This window comes from Protopterus annectens, chromosome 9.part0 (genome assembly GCF_019279795.1).
Source record: "Protopterus annectens isolate FY-2018-M chromosome 9.part0, PAN1.0, whole genome shotgun sequence".
Classification (NCBI taxonomy): Eukaryota; Metazoa; Chordata; order Ceratodontiformes; family Protopteridae; genus Protopterus; species Protopterus annectens.
Window position 1 is genome coordinate 1,176,997,055 of NC_056743.1, and position 22,774 is coordinate 1,177,019,828.

Consider the following 22,774-nt stretch of genomic DNA (forward strand, 5'->3'; position numbering starts at 1 on the left):
AGCTGTATGCAGAGTTCTGGATATGCATGGGAATATTTTCTGCTAGTTAGAAATAAAAACGTGTGTGTTTTTTGTAGTCTTACAAAGGAAAAGTGTGAATGCTGAATCCCAAATTCCACTGTATAAAAATGTTGTCAAGAGTATCAGACTCAACATTAATTTCTTTGCTGGAAGTAAAGTTCAGTACACAATTTATACAATGCACTGCTTGCAGGTAAGCATATTAGCTTCCCCAGTACATTTCATCTACCATTGTTATGAGTGTTTAAGCTAGCATTTTCTCATAGAGAGTTTTGACCCATCAGACCCAGGATAAATTAGCAATGCAGGCATTAGAAAAAAAAGCCATAGTAGATGGGACTGAGAGGTGAACATCACCTCACCTAGCTTGGGGGGGGGGGTTGCAACCTTGTGGCAGTGGTAACTTGCTAGCAAGAGGACAGGAGATCATGCCAGGAGCACCGGGGTCAGTCATAGCCTTGGCTTTTGAAGCAGTACTTCTCACTGCAGCAAGCCACCCTCTTTAAGATGGGGTGTAGGGGGAAGGCCAGGGAGTAATTAAAATACCAAGAGCAAAAAAGTTGATAATATTTATTCATTTTTCATTTCTCTGCTTTGTCTAATTTTGTTGGTTACTTTAAAGTATCTAATTTGCAGGTTTTACCAATTCTGAGCAGACCGGAATTCCGCTGTGGCGACCCCTAACCGGAAAAAGCCAATAGAAAAACAATTCTGAATAGTAAAAGTAATGCATGATATTTCAGTATAGAATATAGACAGATTAATAATTTTAATGTTGTACACTTTTTTTCTTCTCCTTCCCTGCTTTGGAAGTCTAATCTGTATTTATTGCTACTTTTGTAGCTCTGTTTTAGGTCAGAAGCTTCCTAGGAAAGAAGACTCCCAGCTGCATCTTAACCGTCTGAAGCAAAGGTATTTGAAAACAGTACCTAAACAGGAGTTTGCTGCAGTTTTGTGAATAAATTTTCTTTATTTAGATGGAAAGTGGGAACCTGACTTTCTTTACCTAACTTGAAGAGGTGTGCATCCTACACACACACACACACACACACACACACACACACACACACACACACACACACACACACACACACACTTAAATCTAGGATTGTGTGGTTTTAGGAGCAGTACTTCACTACAGTAGCTTTTTAAGCTATTTTTGTAGTATTTATTTGGATGTATGAAGTGAAAAAGTACTGATGTGTTTAGCATAATGTCTCCTCAGTTCTTATCTTCATTATAAGCCTTTGCAATTTTTTATCTTCACTATAAACATTTGCAGTTTGTTTTAAGGGGCTGGTCTTTCAATAAGTTTTTGTTAAACTGTAGATTCTTCCTCCTGTGTGAGTGGTTGATCTGTCACTGTCAGGTTGTGTTGACGTAGATGGTCTATGTGCGGTATAGTTAACTGGGAGTCATCTGAATAAGGCATCATTTTTCCTTTGCAGACGACTTGGCTGACTGTATTCCTGATCAAAATTTTCTTTAATTTTACTAAAATATTTTTAAACTAATGTTTTCACAGCAAAGCATTTTGTGGAAAGCAGGTCTTTTGAATTGAGAGCTTAGTTTAATATGAAGATGAGTTACAGCTGTTCTGCTCAGAATATTTTAAATTAATATTCTTTTCCCTGTTGGATATTTTTCTTGTAGTCTTATTTTGTCCTGAACAGAAGAGAGTTTTTTTCAGCTTTCTTCTAAAAAAATTGTCAGTTTCTTTTCATTCTGTACAAAGGGGACTGGTAAATGATCATGTATTATCCATCACACTGGTTAAATTCCATGAGTTTAGTTCTCATAAATTTTGCTATATGTGTTTCACAGGTGCTCACAGGATTCTGAGCTTAGTACTAAGTGTAGTGTGAAAATGTGTGGTGTTTTTTGGCTTCTAACATCTAGAGTACTACTTTTTTTTTCTTTCCATAATTTATGTTGGGAACTGTTAAATTATGTTAAAACTGCTTCATCAAAGAAAAATGAAACTGGTGTGGTTATTATAAAAAGCTTTTTCAGGTGGTTCCTTCCTGCACGTGTATGGGCGTGAGGTTTTGTTATTGACAGCATTTTTTACATGTCGCCAACATAGTTGTCAGCAGAACCCGATTTTGCTTCGTTTTTGTCCTCTCTCATCAAATTTTTGATTTTCTGGTAAATTACCGAGGATTACAATCAGTAGTGATAGACACTAGACTTTCATTTGTCATACTTTTCAGAAAATACATGTTGCTGTGATACAAAATTTGTTCTTTTTTACATTTTAAATGATTTAAAAGAATATTTAAAATTGTCTCTGAATGTGGGTCTTTGTCCCATTATTTTTAGTTTATCCATAATTCTTGTACAAAAGAGGTTAGGCAATGTGGCAGTCCTCATTCTGATGGAACCATTCTGATAAATGTCTGCCTTCTTACATTATTCTAATTCCTAGGAACTATCTTAAAATTGAAAGTTTGGAGGGGCATTCTGAAGGCTAGAGTGCACCTTCAGGTAAGTTGACTTGGAGGCATTCCTGCAAGTTAACTTGAGGATTGAAGGAATTGTGATTGTCTTAAAGACATTATGTTCATATTTATCACTTCTGCAGTAACCTGAGCTGTATTGGCTATATCCTGCTGTGTCCTGACTCTATAGGTACTACTTCTAGGGCTGTTGCTACTAGTAATTTCTTTGAGGTTTGCCTGACTTCGGTCTCAGAACCTCCCAAAAGATGTCAAAAATAAAAGCTTGGATTTTCCTTTGGATTGAGATTAGGTTTTGGACATTGTGGTGTAGAGATTATCCAAAAATGTGATGAGACAGGTAAACTGATTTGAAAGAATTTCGTTAATTTTTAGCCCTCCTCTAAATTTTCAAAGGGATTTTTTGCTTCTTTGTCCAGTTTTGGCAAGAGAGAAAATGACCTGTCTCAGCAGAATGCTAGTAAGCAGATGTTTAGAAAGCAATGGCTTGGAGGATCTAAAAAGAAAGGAGAGGACCACTCCCCAAAAAAGCACAAACAAGACAGAATAACTGTATAGGGGACAATCCAAATCTGTTGTCAACAGCATAACTACACATTACTAATTTTAGTGTTTTTTTTTCTAACCCAAATACCCTAAGTAGGGCAGACATGCTGCCATGTTTTTTTCTTTGATGGCTGCTACTTGCCCATTATGCACTCTGAGGGCACAAGTGAAGAAATTCCATTGTCCCAGTCACTTAGAATGGAGAGAATGGCGAGAACTACTGGCCAGTTAGAGAATCCTCACTAAAATGTCAATGGCTTTTTGATACAAATCTTCCTTATGTTACATCATTTGAGAAAAGCTCTTACAAAATGATTAAAAAATAACTGAGAGAGCATCACTTTTTTAAGTGATATTTTGTGAGTTTCAGGCCCTGTTTTCCTCCACTGAGTCCACTAGAATTGTATATTTCTTGTTTTGTAAAGCTCAGATAATTAGTGAAACTGCTGTCAGTGATTATTAGGTTTATTCACCTTCAGAGTACAAAATGTTTAATAGATTTATGGCATCAATGAAGAGAGTGAATGCAACTTTATATGACAGCACAAGTAATATTGAGTTGTGAATTTTGAGCCTGAATAGTTCACTGATCTCAGTATGTGTGAAATTACCAAAAAAGAACTACCACTACCTTGTGTGTTTTCCTTGGCATAAAACTTCAGATGTGAAGTACTTGAAATGATGCCTGATCAAGGCTAACAAATTTCTAAAGGAAATATAATGATACTTTGTGCAGCTTCATCATGGGGTTTCATTCAGCCTCAACACTGTGTGCAGTGAGAGATGTCAATTCATTTCAGAGTGAAGTTTCCATATTCTCCAAGATACAAAAACTGGCTAGATAGAGTGTGCATTTCACAGGAACATGCATTTAATTGAATGTATTGCTAAGCACTCAGTAACTACTTGAGATCATGCGCTATTAATTAAAATAAAAACACAGGGTAATGAAATAAAAATAAAACACTGGCACTTTCCCACCTATCTGTTGAAAAGAGAGCAATGTAAGGAATGGGAAGTGGAAATTATTGTGGAGCCATTAGAGAAGATAGACATTTCTTCTGTAAATATAGCTAGGGAGTGGAATAAAATTGAAGTGGAGTTTTAAAATAGGGTGGAAATAAAAGAAAGGGAGATATAGTTAAGAAGTAACAAGAATACTTTAGAGGGACTCAAATGTTAAAGTACTGCAAAATATCGGGAATCTCACAGAGCAAGAGGAGGAGCAACTGCAGAATGCTAAATAGAAAATAAGGGAGTATTTTGATAATACGCTTAAGTTTAGAAAGATTGCTGTTAAGCAGCTATTTTTTGGTAATAATTTTAGAGCACAAAAACTTAGCCCTTTCTACTTTCTGTTGAGTCGTTGTGCTATTGTCAAGGTTAGGAAACCTATAATATGGAAGATAAGAGATCCTGTAGAAGTATTAGAAATATTTCTGAAATTCTATGAAAGTCTGTAAAGCAGAGAAGTATGGAAATCAAGAAAAGGTACAAATGGAAATGTTTATGGAAGAATTAAGTTTGCCAAGGTTAGAGGTAGACAGGGCTCAAATGCGAACAGGATAGGAGGAGGTGAGAAAAAAATGGTGTTGAATGACCAATCTACAGGAAAGTCCCCAGGAATAAATGGTGTACCTGAAAAAGTTTGGAACCTAGGAGGGAAAAAAACTGATAAAGATCTGGAAGGTTTTATTTAACAGTATTTTAAGAGGAGAAGTACCAGCATCCTGGAAGAAAGTGGTGGTAGCTGTAATACCTAAAGACGGTAAAGATCCATCAGATCCTGCTTCATACAGGCCCATTTCAGTACTAAACTGTGATTATAAAATGTTTGTCTATAACGGTTAAAAGAATGGAAAAAGTGATGCCAAAACTGATAGCTATAGATCATTGTGGTTTTGTGGAGGGGAGGCAAACATTCAACAACATTTAGAACATTGATCCAGGGTGAAAAAGAATGTAGAAATATCAATAAATAACAATCATGCCAAAACGTAAGTGGATCCAACTGAAGATGAAATAGCACCCATGAACAAAAATCCTCCTTTATTGTAAAACACAGTTGATTTAGCGCTTTCATCCACAGTGATGTGGACTTCATCAACATACTCTTAATTCATTCATTAATGTATTTATAATCACATTTTTGGCGCCGCCAATCTACAGTACTAAGACCCTTTATAGACATTTGGAACTGAAGGGGAAGGACATTTTTTTAAGTTTGCAATTTTAGAACAAATTAAAATGGGCCTGGGGGGGGGCGGCAATTACAAAGCAATGTTGGGATATAAGGAGACCAAGTGGCAATTGTTAACCGAAGTCTTGAATATACCTGGTTTGAATGACCACATTACAATTAAGCTCATTTTACAACTACAAGCATAGGCTGTCATTTTGTCCAGTATGTTTTATTTTATTGTATTGTCAAATATTTTTGTAGTCAGTTGGACTCTTGTTGGATGTATTATAAGTTGGATTCTTCATCCGACAGAACTGCTTATGTATACAAGTTGGTATGTGTATAATTTCCAATTGTGCATTATAGTGAACTTGGGTAGGCTCTTTAGTAATTAAAGAAATTAGAATAAAAATAGGAGTTTGTATTAATGCATGAATATAAATATAAATTCTAGTACTTATTTAAATTTATCAAAATGTATTATAAAATATTTTAATTTTTATGCTCAACTTCTGAGAGACTTGCTTGGCTACAAACATCTGCATTAGAAGCTGAAGTTAAGTAAAACTTGCAGTAGTGTATTTTAGTCTTCTGTTTAGTACAAACTTGCAGTTTTAAAAGTACTGTATTTTCATTTTTTCTGTTTCCTAATTGTGTGTTTCATTGAACAGTGTGCTGTGTCTCTCTCTGCAGTTAGCTCCCCACCCACCCTCCCTGTTCCCTTGGTGGCTCTGGAATTGCCCACCCCTCCTGTAAGTCTGTATTAGAACACTCCTCCTGGGTCCATCTCATTTGCTCACTTAACCAAGTACAGTGAGATCATATTCTGAGTCTAGTGTTCACTCGACTTAATACAGAGAGAAGATTTGAGAAGGCCCAACCCACTTAGGTTCTTCCTTCTTCTCTCCTTGCACTTAAAAAAATTGCACTTTATTCATCTGCTTTTACTGTATTTCTGTTTCCTCCTATCTTTTATTTTGCTTTTCTTAAAAATACTCAATTTTATTTATTCTGCTGCATTTATTACTGCTTGGTAGTAGCCCGATTAAATTGTAACTGTTATTCTAAGTCTTTTGGTTTAAGCACTTGGGCTTCTTACCAATTGATCTGAAGTAGGGACTTGATTTGTCAGCAACCTTTGGGTCTTGGATCCCACTTCGGATTCGAGCCGGCAACTTATTTTACAGCTTATGGATCTGAGCTCCTAGCTCCTCCCCTTACCCATAATCCCTTGCCAACCCTGATTGACCTCAGATCTAGTTTGCCACTCTTAAGAAGTGACAGCTGGATTTAGAGCTCCTGGCGACTTATCAGATAAGTCTTAAAAAAAAAACTTGTTAATACAAAAAAAATGTTGTGATTTACTTAAACAGTGTGTGTGTTTAGGATCCCTTTTGTTAATTTTATTAATTTTTAGTGTAATTCCTCCCCTCACTGGTTCGTAGAGTGTGTGTGTGTATGTTGCTTGTGTTTTGGGGCCTGGTGTGTTTGTGTAGTTACTTATTTTTTTTTCCTAATGTCGGAGGCCCCAAAGCCCATTTTTTCTAAGTGCACAGAGTGTGGCCATAAGCTTTCACCGGCGGATGGCCACACTCTGTGTGTTCGGTGCCTTGGGGTTGAACACCTGTCCTCGGGGTGTTCCATTTGTGCAGCGTTCAACCCCAGGGCACTGAAAGAACGGAGGTCGAAGTTGGTTCTGGCGGGACTTTTGCCCCTGGATCCGGCTTCGGCCTCCGGTACTCCTGTGGCTCCTCCTCAGTCTTTGGTGGTAGCCACTCCTGCCCCCCTTCCCCTGGCCGGGACTCAAACTCCCACTAAGACGCCGGGGGAAAGGGAGGCCAGGAGGGAAAAAAGGAGGGAGAAGCACCACAAGCGGCAGGCCGAGGCCTCCGCTTTGCCCCCCCAGCTAAGCGGGCTTCTCCCTCCACGGCTTCCAGGTCTCCTCCTCCTTGGATCCGATCCCCTTGCTTTTCCCCAGCACCCGAGGAGGAGGAGACCCGATCTCCGTCGAGGTCATCGAGGCGACATTCCCGGCCCGCCTCGGTGGCCTCGTCAAGATCTACCTATAGTCTTTCTGATGCAGACTTGGACCGGATGATGAGAAGGTTCATCCAGGCCCAGCTGCAGATGGGAGTGCTCTTGCCTCCCCCCCCTTCGGGGGGGGAGCTCGACACCTTTTTTTGCCCCGATAGCTCCTTCTCCGACCCGCTTCCCAGGTTCGGAGCGCTCGGAGCCGGGCAGCGTTGGAGCCGGGGGTGGGTCGGCGCCGACAGTACTGAGTACTTCGGATCCGACCCTGCCCTTGAGTCTGTCGGGTCCTTCGTCAGATCCGACCTCTTGGAGCCGTGGGCTGAGCTTCGGATCCAAGGGACTCAGTGTGCCTTCGGCTCCGTCCAGGTCGGAGCACATGGGTCCTTCGGATCTGGTGGCCTCGGCGCCAGTTCCGATCCCTTCATCGGATCCGAGTGGGAGCCGGCTTTTGGGTCTCAGGGAGAGCGGCTCCCCCTCGGCCTTCGATGTAGTGGAGAGGGCTCTGTTGAGAGCATCCGGACCCCCGGTCCTTGCATCGGCTCCACCCTGCACTCCCTCTCTGCTGGGTCAGGCTTCCATCACCTGGCCACAGGGACAGCCTGCTTCGATGTCCCAAGTTGTTCCACTGGAACAGGATATTGCTGGTTAGACCTCCTCGGACAGTCCCCCCGAGGAAGTGCCTCGCAAGCATAAGTGTAAGAGGAGACACGTGGACTCCCCCGAGTCCTTAACAGAGAACACGGACTTGGATGAAGGGGAAGGCTCTCCAAGGTCACCCCCCGAGGATGTCTCCTTTGGAGGCATCATGGAAATGCTCAGGATAAGGGAAGGGGGGGGGTCTGCCCCCAAGGCTTGTTCCGACGAGTCCGTGTTCCTGAAGGCATTCGAAGCAGGCCCGTCTACCTCTTGGGTATCCCCTCCGGCCGACCCCCTGGTGGACCTTATTACCACCAGGGCGTGGAAGTAGCCGGACACTGTGGAGCCAGTCCCCAAACACCCGGATAGAATTTTGAGTCCCCCTGCAGACCGGTCCCACTGGAGCAAGGGTTCCCCCGTAGATGCCATGTTGATGGCGGCAGCCACGAAGAGGGAATTAGCTCAGGAGAGCCCCTCGGTCCATCCACCGAGCAAGGAGTCCCGCTCGATGGATCTCTTCGGGAAGCCGGTATTTAGTTCAGCGACCTTCTCAGTAAGGTCCCTGAACTACATGGCACATGTCATCAGGATGCAGCGAGATCTTATCAAAGAATATGCTGCTTCTCCCCCCAGAGTCCATGTCAGTGGAGGACAAGCAGTTGTACTCCACTCGTATGGCCACTCTAAGATCTGTTTCAAATACCTCTATGTGACTTTTGTCCCACTCCACAGAGGGAGCCGCTAGAGCCAGCGGAGCGGGTCTAGTCATGAGACGTCAGGCCTGGCTCCGACATTGTGACTTCGCGGAGCCCTTTAAGGCATCCTTTGCGAATGCCCCCTTTGATGGTTCTGCCTTGTTTGGCAAGACCGTTCGTGAGACACTTGTCCAGAGCAAAAAGGACGGGAAGACGTTGTCTGCCATCGGAATCCGCTTCTCTGCTCCCCAGAGGTCCTTCTCCAAGAACCAAAAGGGACAGAAGAAGATGTGGTTCCGGAAATCTCAACATTCCCATCCTGCTACGGACAACCAGTCCTTCCATGGCAACGGAGGACAGGGAGGACGCCGCCCTAGAGGCAGAGGGGCCCCAAGAAATTTTGGGTCCAGAGAAACCTTCTCTGATCGACCCACGCAGCAGCCTTGAGGGGTTGCCCGACTGCTCCACTCTGGAGGCAGTCGAGGGGCGCTTCTCAAAACACCTGGTGGCTTGGGAGTCCATTACGTCAGATCGCTGAGTGCTTCGTATCATATCCAGAGGTTACAAAATTCCACTGAACCATGTCCCCAGACTCAAAAACCTCCCCAATGTACCACCCGATCAGAGGGAGGTGGCAGCTGCAGAAATTCAGCAGCTGCTAGAAAAAAGAGCCATCCAGCCCGTCTCCCCAGATCAACTCGGATTAGGGTTTTACTCCAGGTTCTTTCTGGTGCCAAAAAAGATGGGGGACTTGAGACCGATTCTCGACCTTTCACTCTTGAACCTGTCAGTAACCAAAGAAAAATTCTGGATGGTCACCCTTCAATCCATTCTCCCCCTCTTGCGGGAGAGCGACTGGATGTGCTCAATAGACCTCAAGGATGCGTACTACCACATTTTAATGGACAGACGATCCAGGAGGTTTCTCCGCTTCCGGCTGGGAGCCAGTCACTATCAGTTCAGGGTCCTTCCCTTTGGTCTCACCACAGCCCCCAGGGTGTTTACCAAAGTGTTAGCAGTGATAGTGGCCCACCTGAGACTCCAGGGAATGCAGGTCTTCCCGTACCTGGACGACTGGCTCCTGTCCGCCCCAACAAGGCATCTACTCTGCGCAGCCAGAAATCACTTTCTCTGGCTTGCTCCTCATCTAGGCATTATGATCAACATGGGCAAATCCTCCCTTGCTCCAACACAAGTGATAGATTTCATAGGGGCCAAACTAGATATGAGAAGACTGCGAGCGTTCCTCACTTCGGAGCGACATCAAAACCTGAGACTTCATGTGAGGGCCATCCTCCAATCAAAAGCCCCACCAGCGGAATTGGTCCTGAGGGTGCTAGGCTCCATGGCAGCAGCAATAACTCTTCTCCCATACGCTTGGCTGAATATGAGGGTGCTACATTTTAGTCCAATGGTCCTATCAGTTTCTCCCCCTCAGCCACCCTATCTCACTCAGCAGGGCTTGCAGGAGGGCCCTCTTATGGTGGCTCCAGTCCCCGGACCTCCATACGAGACTACCCTTCTGCACGCCGCCTCCCCTCGCCACGGTGACCATGGACGCCTCTCGCCTCGGGTGGGGGGGGGCATTGCTCAGGCAGAACAGTCCAAGGCACGTGGAACGACACAGAGACCTCCTTGTATATCAATGCTCTGGAGATGAGGGCGGTGCTGTTGGCGTTGCAAGCACTTCAGAACCTTCTCCCCATAGGAACTATTGCGATACAGACGGACAACATGTCAGTTGTCTGGTACATCAACAAACGGGGGAACCAGGTCCTACCATGAGGGTGTGGGAATGGGCGATCTCCACCAACCGCTTCCTTATCGCAACGCACATTCCGGGACGGTCCAACATTATAGCGGACAAGCTCAGCTGCACTATTCTTTTCCCTTACGAGTGGTCTCTCAATTCCCAGGTACCAAAGCGGATTTTTGCCGAATGGGGGCAACCCTGCTGCGATCATTTTGCCACTCCCTCAAACACAAAATGCTCCAGCTTCTTGGCTCTGATTCCCCCCTACGCGGAAACCCTGAGAGACGCTCTAGTGCATGCTTTGCCTCCCGGTCTACTTTATGCCTATCCTCCTCTACCCCTGATGCTGAAACTTATACAGAAAGCCTCTCGGTTGGGGAGCAGAATGATCCTCATTGCCCCATTCTGGCCTCGTCAAACTTGGTTCCCTTACCCTGTGGTCTCATCTGGTGAATCCTCCCTGGATTCTGGATCCCATTCCGGATCTAATATCCCATCCCTTAGGTCTACCGACCCTGAATCTGGACAACCTGAAGCTGACAGCTTGGCTGCTCCAGTTCCACTCTTAGTCAGGACTCCCGGCATCTCTTCACCAGTTAAAGCCATCTTGGTGGCAGCACATAAACCTTCCACTAGAAAAGTCTATCGCAGTAAATGGAAGCGTTTTTCCATCTGTGCGGAACACCATAACATAGATCCCTTCACGGCTTCATTGCCGTCTGTTTTGGATTTCTTCACCAGACTTTTTCAACGGGGAGCTAGTTGCTCTGCAGTCAAAGTTCAGTTGGCAGCCATTTCTCATTACCATGTGGGACACGAGACAGGTCCCTTGATGACTGCAAAATTATGTAAAACCTTCCTCAAGGGTACTTTCCTGCGCAGGCCTCCTGTCAAGGAAGCTGTAACCCCTTGGGATCTATCATTAATCCTTCAAGCCTTGATTGCCCCTCCCTTTGAACCAGCTGCCTCGGCCAAACTTAAATACCTTTCCTGGAAAATGGCGTTTTTTGTCACCATCACGTCAGCAAAAAGAGTTTCCGAACTTCAGGCCCTTTGTGCGAAACCTCCCTACTTGATTTTTCATCAGGATAAAGTGTACCTCAGGACCAATCCCTCCTTTCTTCCGAAGGTGGCCTCAGATACCAATATCAATCAGTCCATTAACCTGTCAGTTTTCTTCCCTAAGCACCAGAATAAAGGGGAATACAAGCTGCATTCCTTAGATGTGCACAGACAACTGCGCTTCTACATTCATAGGACTGCTGGTCACAGACAAATCCGATCAGTTGTTCATTTCCTTTGCCAAATTTAATCTGGGTAAAGCTGTTTCTAAGGTCAACTTATCACGATGGATTTCACAGTGTATTCTTCTGGCCTATGAAACTTCGGGGAGGCCCGCACCTCAGGGAGTACGGGTGCATTCTGTTCGCTCCATATCTACTTCTGCTGCCTTTAGATCTAGAGTATCTTTGGATGATATTTGCTCTGCAGCCACTTGGGCCTCATCTCATACCTTTATCAACCATTATAAGCTGGACGTTATTTCCAGAGGGAGAGCATCCTTTGGCTCCGCAGTGCTCTGGAACATCCTTCCATGATGGCCGCCCAAGATTCAGGTAGCTGGGGACTCTGTCCCAAAGGTTGCTGACAAATGAAGTCACTACTTCAGATTAAGAAGTTATGTACTCACCATAACGTTCCATCTGAGTAGGTGACTTCATTTGTCTGCAACCATCCCCCCCTCTTTCCCCCTGGCCTTCAGAAGTTAATTCTTGAATGTCCTTTCTTGGTCCCTTTCGGGACACTTTTGATCTGAATTTTGGTATAAGGGCAAACTTGATCTGAGGTCAATCAGGGTTGGCAGGGGATTATGGGTAAGGGGAGGAGCTAGGAGCTCGGATCCATAAGCTGTAAAATAAGTTGCCGGCTCGGATCCGAAGTCGGATCCAAGACCCAAAGGTTGCAGACAAATGAAGTCACCTACTCAGATGGAACGTTATGGTGAGTACATAACTTCTTATTTTACATTAAGAAGGTTTGTGGTCTTCGCTGTTGTGGCAGGACAGGTCGCTTGCATCCTTCTAAGCTGGGAATTGCTGATTGAAGGCCCAGTGTCTGCTGTTGTAAAAGTGTATTAGTTCTGGCTTAAGCACTCGGTCTTCAGGCCACTTATTCTACATTAAGAGGGTTGTGGTCTGCACTCTTGTGGGAGGAGAAGCTGTATTCTGCCCTTCTGAGCTGGGAATTTCTGGTCACAGGCTTATTGTGCCTGCTTATTTGAACTGTTTCTTTCTGAAATTGGTGCGCCTTGTTGCTGTAGCATAGACCAGATTCAGGCCTACTGAATCTAGCTTTGTTTGTATAATTTGAGCACTGATCCAGGTCATCTTTTTTTGGAGAAGTCCCCTGCACCCTAGTAGCAGGAGTGTGCAGTTAGAACTTGTCTGATTGAAGACTGCTGGAACAGGGATCAGTTTTGAGCTTTTTTCTGGTTAATTGGGTAACTTGTTTAAATCAGTTTGTTCGTTTTCTATTTGTGTATGTGTATATATATATATATATATATATATATATATATATATATATATATATATATATATATAAAATCAATTGCACTTCATTCATCTGCTTTTACTGTATTTGTGTTTCTTCCTACTTTATTACTAGGGGCAATGACTATAACTCTGATCTGCGATATATAACAATAAGTATCCTTTTCTGTGCATTTAAAGTGGGTTTTTTTTTTATTGTATCTGCTTTATTTTCTGGGGGGAAAAAAAAAAAAAATATATATATATCTATATCTATGGGTCTACTGCTTTTCATCGAATACCACGTATTCGAAAAAGAGCAGTAGACCGCTCAGTTACGCAAAAGTGCACTTATTTGAAAGTGCACTTTCGCGAACTTGGCTTCTATGAACGGATCGCACTACAGTGGAGGACAGCAGGAAAACGTGCTGTCCTCCACTGTGGTGCAGTAGTTATGGACCTTAGGGTTAGGGCACGGGGTCATGGCAAGGGGATAGCCCTATTAGCTATCCCCTTACCATGACCCGCGCCCTAACCCTAAGTTCCGTAACTACTGCACTAAACATTAGTAGTAGCGGAATTCGCAAAAGTGCACTTTCGCGTAACCCAGGGTCTACTGTGTGAGTTCGAAGAAGTGCATTTTCGAACTTGTACAGTAGACCCATAGATAGATATATGTATATATGTATGTGTATATATATATGTATATGTATATGTATATGTATATATATATATATATATATATATATATATATATATATATATATATATATATATACACTTGTTTCCCGCCTTTCTAAGCGAGTATAGTCCAGTTTTCAGGTTAGTGCTGAATTCAGGGCTGTGTTAACAAATCTCTGTGTTTGCCCCTACCTTACTTAGATTGAAGGAAGTATGTTAAGAGTTCCATCTCGGAAGAGCCTCCCTGGAAGAAGTGCAAGAGGAAGCACATAGACTCCCCTGAGTCTGTCACTTCAGATACAGACATGGATGAATCGGAAGGGTCCCCAAGGTCCCCCTCTAATTATGTTTCCTTTTCAGACATCCTTGAAATGCTTAGACAGAGGAGGGACTGGACTTCCCTAGCCCCTACCGAGGACGAGTCTGTATACCTGGATGCATTTGGTTCCCGATTTTCCACCTCCTGGGTATCTCCTCCTTTCAATCCACTCATGTCTGTAGTGGCTCAAAAGGCTTGGTCAGCTCCAGATTCTGTGGATCCTACTCTGAGGAGACCAAACAAATTTATTACAGCCCCCCCCAGGACTAACAATTCCTTTCCAAAGGCGTGCCCGTTGATGCCATGGTGGTAGCAGCAGCCACCAAGAAAGAGTGAGCAGAAACCTCTTCATCTGTTCATCCTCCAAACAGAGTCGCGGACGATGGACAGATATGGAAAGCCAGTGTTTGCTTCAGCGACCTTTTCAATGAGGTCCCTGAACTATCTATGCCATTTTACACGGCTTCAAAGGGATCTCCTGAAAGAGCTTGGAGATACCCTTCAAGATCCTACAGCTGTGGGAGCACCAGCCAAAGTAGCTTCTCAGCTTGTGACTCTCAATTCCATAGTCTGTGTCCATAGTCACAGTCTGTGACTGCATAACTGTCTTGAGGTTTTTCTAACAGATGTTTTTACAGTTGGCTCAGTATCTGCATATACTAGTTGTTGGTTCAAGACATTTTCCTGCATATACAGTAACTATTTGCTCAGTTTGTTTTTGTAATCTTTCTAATATATCTTTACCATCTCAAAGTGCTTACTCCTCTCTGTACTCTTTTTTTTTTTCTAGACCTAACACCACTCTTAAGTATTCAACTGCGGTACCACCTTTATCATTCTTATAAGAAAAGCGCAGTCCGGGTCTGAAGTGTCTGCAAACAGCTAAAGTTAAGTTTGAGTATGTGTCTACCTGTTTGAGCCAATATTCATTTTCCCCAGGAGAGCACTCTGCTTTGGCTTGTAAGCAGCACCCCCCCCCCCACCACACACACACACACACACACACACACACTCACTCACTCACTCATCTTCCACTTTCTCTCTTATTCCCTTCTATTAGCAAATAGTATCCATAACTGATCAATACTTTGTTTTTGTTAGTTTAAACTGAGACCACAGAAGCCTACTGATACAAGGTTATTCTGTTTTTCCACCTGAGAAATGGTTAAGAAATGACTTACAGTTTCAGAGCAGTCCTTGGTCAATTGTGATTGTTAAACACAAACTTGTCTTTGCTTTGGCTCATTAGCAGCAGTACAAAGAACTGCCTGCTCACACCCTTGTTCTCCCCTCCCCCTTCCCTGTTTATTACCTTGACAATCCCAAAGTTAGTAAATATTACCTGTGGCAGGCACCATTTTTACAACTACAACCACCCTCGTCACTATCATATGTTCATTTATCAGTTAACTCTGTTACCTGATTGTTTCCAGCCCCCTCATAAGAGCAACTAACAAGGTCTGTACCCGCTTTGCTCCCCACCCTGCCCCCTATTCCCTCCTGCCCCCAGTGGTCCCACCTTTATTACACTCACAAACCCCTCCCATCTTTCCAGTAGCCAACCATAGCACTAACACAACACTACCTCCTCCATCTTCCCACTACTATCACACCTCCTCAACTAACATGTACAAGCATACCTTACCTATGCTCACGGCATGCACTATCCTTTCATATCTTACATCCTACCAAAGCTCCATCATTCCCCCACTCAACCACTACCACTGTACTACTACTCACACCACCACTCATGTCTCACCCTCACTCAACTCCCCTCCCACCAACTCAAGAAACATCCCTATGCACCCCCCACATATTCTACCAACTATATTACTCAAACATAAAACTTCCCTACAACTTAACACAGTAACCCTCCCACCATACCTATTACCCAAAGAGCACAATCATAAAGTTTCCCTTATAAACAAATACATTCAAAAACTGAGAAAACTAATAACCTCATGCATATCTAAACTAGCCCTAAGTGGAGATATCCACCCCAACCCTGGCCTACTATCTCCAACCCAGTCCTCATAATCAGACTAGAAACCACAACTTCTCCCATATTACAGCCAATAGAAAGCCAAGTGACTTCCTTCTACTAAGCCTAAATATTAGAAGTATATCCAACAAAGTCCATGAACTCCATGCCACCATAGACTTGTACTCCCCAGATATAGTCATCCTGACAGAAACCTGGCTAAAACCTCACATTACCAGTGAGCAAATACTCCCTACAGGTTATGACATACTAAGAGTAGACCGGCTAAACAAGAAAGGAGGCAGTGTAGCTATAATATTTAAACAGCATCTAAACATCCAGATCTTAAAATCACCAGCTCCACAAATAGGCAATGAAGGAATAATATATACCAACCTCAAAATAAACCAAAACAAAAACCATCAACATAATTGAATGCTACTTTCCACCTGGCCAAAACATCCCTCCACTAGAAAACCTCCTCAGCTGGTCTACCCACCATCTCTCCTAAGAAACTATCATTTTAGGTGATTTCAATATTGACTGGCAGTCCTGTTCTGGCAACCATCCAACCCATCATGTAAACCTTCATGGCTTCACCCAACTAGTCCAGTCGCCAACCAGGATAAATAAAAACTCCAGCAAGCACACTACCCTGGACTGGATACTAGTCTGTAAGAGCCCCCCAGTCATATTTAACAGGCTGCTTATCAGATAGCCTCAGTGATCACTCCCCAACATTCCTACTCAAAAAATACCTATACCAAGCTAAACCCGTCATCTACTGTCAAATACGTAAAAAACTAAACTTTAACCCACTCACATTCATCTCATCCCTCAAAGAATGTAACTGGCATCCTCTAAAGTACCTCAGTCTTGATGACGCAGTTGAATTTTTTAATACTGCCTTCCTGAGCATCCTTAATTACCATGCCCCCATAAGACTTTCCAGAATCAAAGCACAACCCTCCCCATGGCTACAGAAAACCACTAAGTCAGAAATGAAAGCCAGGGTTAAAGCCTGGGAGCACTGGTGCAAAACCAAAACCCCCTCAACTAGGCAGAAATTCCTAGAACTACGCAATAGAGTCAAAAAGCTAATAAAACAGGACAAATTCCAATACTACCAGTCTGCCTAGACTCCTCTAAACACAGCCCCAAATAATTCTGGTCCTCCATAAACTCCATCCTCCACCCAGGTAAAGTCAGTAACCCTCCTTCTAACATCCCTCACTCTTCAGAAAATATTGCTACCTCATTCAACACACACTTCACACAAACCATACTATCACTAGCTAAACAGCACAACCCCCCTCCCCTCCAACCCACACCTTCAACTAGTAATCTCCCCACTGCCTTCTCTTTTTCTCCTGTACCTACCTCCAACATAAAAAAACTCTTAACTAAACTTAAGCCCACCAGATTAGCAGCAGACAACCTCCCAAGTGAATACCTACAAATCGCAGCTGATGCTCTGGCCTACCCAGTATCCATCTTGATTAACCGATCACATATAATTCCCTTCCACAAAGGCGGACCCTCCACAGAACTAACCAATTACCGCCCCATAGCTATTCTCTCTCCACTCTCCAAAATACTAGAGAGATGCATACACTCTCAGGTCTCAGACTACCTACTTACTAACAACCTCCTTTCCAATAATCAGCATGGTTTCCGACCAAACCATAGCACCACCACCTTACTCTCCTTTACTAACACTATCCTTCAGCATAAAAACAATGGCTATCTCTCCTCTGCTACTTTCCTAGGCCTATCTAAAGCATTTGACATGGTCCCACACAAACAACTTATCTCTGTCCTCAATAACCTATCCTTCTCACAATCAGTCACCAACTGGTTTCAGAGTTACCTGTCTGACCGCCAACAATCCATTGTATGGCAGAATGACATATCTCCCCAACTACCTGTCTCCATAGGGGTTCCCCAAGGATCCATCCTTGGACCCCTACTCTTCTCTGTTTTCACCAATAATCTAGCCTCTGCCACCAAACATGGCACACTCATACAATAAGCAGATGACGCAACCATCATCTGCTCAGCCCAGTCCCTACCCAAACTGCAAAAAGTTGCACAGGAAGCCTTTTCCTCTGTTGAAACTTGGTTATCCGATGCCCAGTTAATACTCAACCCAAACAAAACTAAACTACTCCTCTTCCAACCTACCAAACATACTCAAAACAACTCTCACTTTAACATCACAGCAAAAGACAACACCACTATATACCCAACTGAACACACCAAATTGCTAGGAGTGGAAATAGACAATAAACTAAAATTTGACATTCACATATCCTTGACCATAAAAAAGTCCACAAAAAACTAGGAGCGCTATACAGAAATAAGCAACTTCTCACCAAAGCAGCAAAGATTTCAGTAGCAAATTCCCACCTTATCTCCACCCTACTTTATGCCTGTCCAATATATACCAACCTAAGGCAATGCGATCTAAACAAGCTAGAGACCTGCTACAACAAAATCGCCAAATCCGCCACAGGGGCATCCTACCGTAGTCACCACTGTCTCTCACTTGCTGAACTGGGCTGACTTGAACTTCCTTGCCTCCTTCAATGGTATGAACTCTCACTCGACCACAAATTAGTAAATCATCCACTAAATGTCCCATCCCTCCAAAATCTACTCCAACCCTGTCGCACCACCAGACCACTAAGATCCAGCAACAAAAATCACTTGCAGATCACTAAAGCCAATAACTCTGCTGGTGAAGCACTATTCTCTTGCACCATAGCCAAATTATGGAACTCCCTCCCATCCACAATTACCTCCATATCATCATGCACCCACTTCAAAACTTTACTAAAAGCGCATTTAAAAATATGCTGGCTATGCCCTTGCAACTCCCACTCTAATATCACCCTCCCCATCCAACCACTACCTTTCTTTCCACTCCACTAACTACCTTGATTATAGCAAGCTCAGATGCTCATAAGCCAGTACTTATTATACAGCAGGAACTTCTTCTTGTAACATTTGTTAATGTCTGTTATGTACTTCACAGATAAAGATTCTAGTTTCATCTGTAAATATGTTGTAAATAATTGCTATGTAAATTGTTAATTGCTATGTAATCCAATGTAACTACTATCTGTTTATTTTAACTGTGGAGCTTTTCTCCCCGGGCCTCCGCTGAAAATGGACCTACATCCAGTTGGACACTCCCAGTCAACAAATATAAATAAATAAATAAATAGTCAACTCTTCCATGAGGCTGATTTCCAATGCAGCCGATGGAGTGAGTAGAGCCGCAGGTACAGGTGTGGCTCTCAGGAGACATGCTTGGATGCGGCTGTGTCAGTTTGCAGAACCCTTTTGAGCGTCCTTCAGCAATACTCCCTTTGATGGCTCCTTTCTCTTTGGGCCTCAGGTAAAAGACATGTTGACCATGTGTGAGCAGGAAGGCAAGACTCTCTCTGCCATGGGAGTCCATTTTTCCACTCCTTCCACACCTTATCCCAAGGGTCAGAAGAGTGGAAAGATGTGGTTTCGAAAATCCCAGGGACCCTTGCCTGACACACGTGGTGATTTTTCCTCCAGGGGCAGAGGGGGAAACAACAATAACAGATGCCGCCTTCGTGGCAGAGGGGGGGCCCCAAAACCAGGGTAACAGAGAAACCTTCTCTGCCAAGCCCTTCCAGCATCCCTGAAGGGTTGCCTGACTGCTCACCTCTGGAGGCAGTCAGGGGAAGACTTTCGCTGTACCCAAAAGCCTGGCAAAATATAACAAGAGACAGATGGGTGCTATCCATCATATCCGGAGGTTACAAAATTCCCTTCCATCAATCCCCCATAGAATCAAAAAAGCCCATCCCAGATGTCCCACCCAATCTAAGGGGATCAAGCAGTCACAGAAGTTTCAAGACTGCTAGAAAAAAGAGCCATTCAAGAAGTCCCCGCAGACCAACTAGGATCCGGAACTTACTCAAGATTCTTTTTAGTTCCAAAAAAGACTGGACTGGAGACCAATACTGGATCTCAGCAGATTGAACAAATCTGTACAAAAATAAAAGTTCCGGATGGTGACACTGCAGTCCATTTCCCTTTTCTGGTTCAGGATGATTGGATGTGCTCGATAGATCTTCAGGACGCGTACTACCATATCAAGATAGACAGACGCTCCAGGAGATTTCTTCGCTTCCGGGTAGGGGCCAGTCATTACCAGTTCAGAGGTCTGCCCTTTGGTCTCACCTCAGCCCCCAGGGTGTTCACCAAGTGAATGGCAGTAGTCACGGCTCACCTGAGGCGTCAAGGATTCCAGGTGTTTCCCTATCTAGACGACTGGCTCCTGACTGCTACCACCAGGCGTCAACTCTTAGAGGCACAGGATTATACAATCACATCATGCACTCAACTAGGCATTACAGTAAATTTCGAAAAATCTGCCTTGTTGCCCTGTCAGTCTATCACATACATAGGAGCAGAATTAAACACAAAAGAAATGTTTGCAAGATTACCACAGGAAAGAGTTTCTACTATTCGTCAACAAGTGTTAATTCTAATGCAGAGCAAAAGGGTTCAAGTCAGACATGTCCCCCAAGCTCTAGGCTACATGGCAGCTGCCATTCTTCTTGTCCCATTAACGCGTTTCCACATGAGAATCTTTCAGTGGCTTCTTTTCACACAGTGGTCTTTCCAGGAACTACCCATGTCTCATGATCCTGATCACAGAAACATGCAAAAGGCACCTTTCTTGGTGGATGGTCTCCCCACTAGTAATTCAGGGCAGACCTTTCATACAACCCCCTCTGGTAGCCACAGTGACCACAGACTCCTCCCTGATGGGGGGGGGGGGGCATGCAGGACAGTCCAAGGCACTTGGCAACCTCATGAGTACCATCTGCATATCAATGTCCTAGAAATGAGAGCGGTTCTCCTAGCGTTGCAAGCCCTTCAAGACTCTCTTCCTTCCGGGACCCTTGCAGTCCAAACGGACAACATGTCAGTGGTGTGGTACATCAACAAACAGGCGGGACCAGGTCTTACCCCTTGTGTCGAGAAGCACTCAGACTGTGGCAATGGGTGATTTCCTCCCAACGTTTTCTGATAGCAATGCACATCCCTGGGAAATCCAACGTCATAGCGGACAGGCTCAGCAGAGCTATCCTCATGCCTCAAGAGTGGTCTCTGAATCAGGAAGTTGCGGGTCTTCCGCAAATGGGGACAGCCTTGCTGCGACCTATTTGCCACTCCTCTCAACAACAAATACAGCAGCTACTTCTCCCTACTTCCTCTTCCAGGTCATATACCCAGAGATGCTCTAGTCCACGATTGGCCTCAGTGACTCCTTTACACTTTCCCCTAATTCCAAGACTCATACAGAAAGCAAAATTATTGGGTTGCAAAATGATCCTCATTGCCCCTATATTGGCCTCGACAGTTATGGTTCCCATTCCTACACCTCCACCTTTTGGATCAGCCGTGGATTCTGGACCCAGTTCTAGATATTCTGATTCACCAATCGGGCGGGTTGCACCAATCCCTTCAAACTCTCCAGCTCACAGCTTGGTTACTCCACTTCCAGCCTTAGCCAGGCTTTCCAATATCTCCCCAGCAGTCTGTGATGTTATTGTTTCCTCGCTTAAGTCTACCACGAGGAAGGTGTATGCTAGTAAATGGAAACTGTTTTCTTACTGGGCAGAATCTGGAAATTTGGATCCTTTCTCAGCCCCAGTCCATGAAATTCTTGAATTTCTAGCACAGGTTTTTCAGTCTGGTGTGGCCTCCGCTACCATTAGAGTACAACTAGCTGCCATTTCTAATTTTCATATCGGTATGTTTAATTCTAGCATAATGTCTCATAAGCTCTACAAGGCCTTTATGAAAGGAACATCTCTTCTTAGACCTCCAGTTAGAGATCCTCCTCCTCCTTGGGATCTCAGTTTAGTTTTAGCTTTCTTAATTTTGCCTCCCTTTGAACCGGCAGCATATCATGTTCTTTAAAATTCCTTTCTTGGAAGACACTTTTTCTGGTTGCTGTCACTTCAGTTAGACGTGTCTCAGAACTTCAAGCACTATGTGTTCATCCTCCTTACCTGGTGTTTCACAAGGACAGAATTTCTCCGAGGACCAATCCATCCTTTATTACTAAAGTCTGCTCAGAGAACAATTTAAATCAATCCATAGATCTCCCACTTTTCTTTCCGAATCACAGCGACAAGGCAGAATACAAGCTCCACCAATTGGATGTGCACAGACAATTGCATTTTTACCTCCATAGAACTAAGGAACTAAGAAAGTCAGACCAGTTATTTCTTTCTTATGCTTTTAAGAAACAAGGCCTTCCAGTTTCTAAAGTGACCTTATCCAGATGGTTATCTGATACTATTGCCTTTATTTATCAGTTGCGAAGTAAAGAGCTACCAGCTAAACCAAAAGGTCATTCCACTAGAGCATTAGCCACCTCTGTAGCTTTTCAGTCTAGGTTGCCCATAGACTCTATCTGTGCAGCTGCCACTTGGGCAAACCCTCACACTTTTATCTCTCATTACAAAGTTGATATGGTCTCCCGGAGCAGAGCTTCCTTTGGTTCTACTGTTCTGAAGAGTCTGTTCTAATGAGCCACCTGGGATTTTAGGTGCTAGGGACGCTGTCCCAAACAGCAAGAATGAAGGCAAGATGAACAACTTAACATAAAGAAGTTATGTACCTACCATAACGTTCCATGTTAGTTGTCTTCATCTCGCCTTCCTTCTTGCGTCCCTCCCTCCTTCCCCCTTCCTAGAGGATTGTGAGGAGTTCCCTTTTGTTTTCACTGGCTGAGCATCTTTTATTACTTCACATGCTAGGTAATTTAGAACTCTTTGCTTGTTTAGGTGTATTGGACAACCAGTTTTTAGAAACTGGTTACTCTACATATGTCTAGTGTGCGCTATCACAAACGAGATCTGGGTAGTTGACGCTGGG

The 22,774-nt window shown here is 43.9% G+C and overlaps 1 protein-coding gene across 4 annotated transcripts in view; it reads left to right on the forward strand.

Moving 5' to 3' along the window:
* Nucleotides 1–22,774, forward strand: part of CENPQ (centromere protein Q) — a 1,051,590-nt gene that overhangs the window by 670,872 nt on the left and 357,944 nt on the right. For 3 of the 4 annotated variants that reach the window (XM_044084063.1, XM_044084064.1, XM_044084065.1), the window contains exon 7: nt 865–933. The exons of the other annotated variant lie outside the window; for it this stretch is intronic. In XM_044084063.1, the coding sequence (XP_043939998.1) occupies nt 865–933 (69 nt within the window). The remainder of the gene's footprint in view (nt 1–864; nt 934–22,774) is intronic. 4 annotated transcript variants of the gene reach the window in all.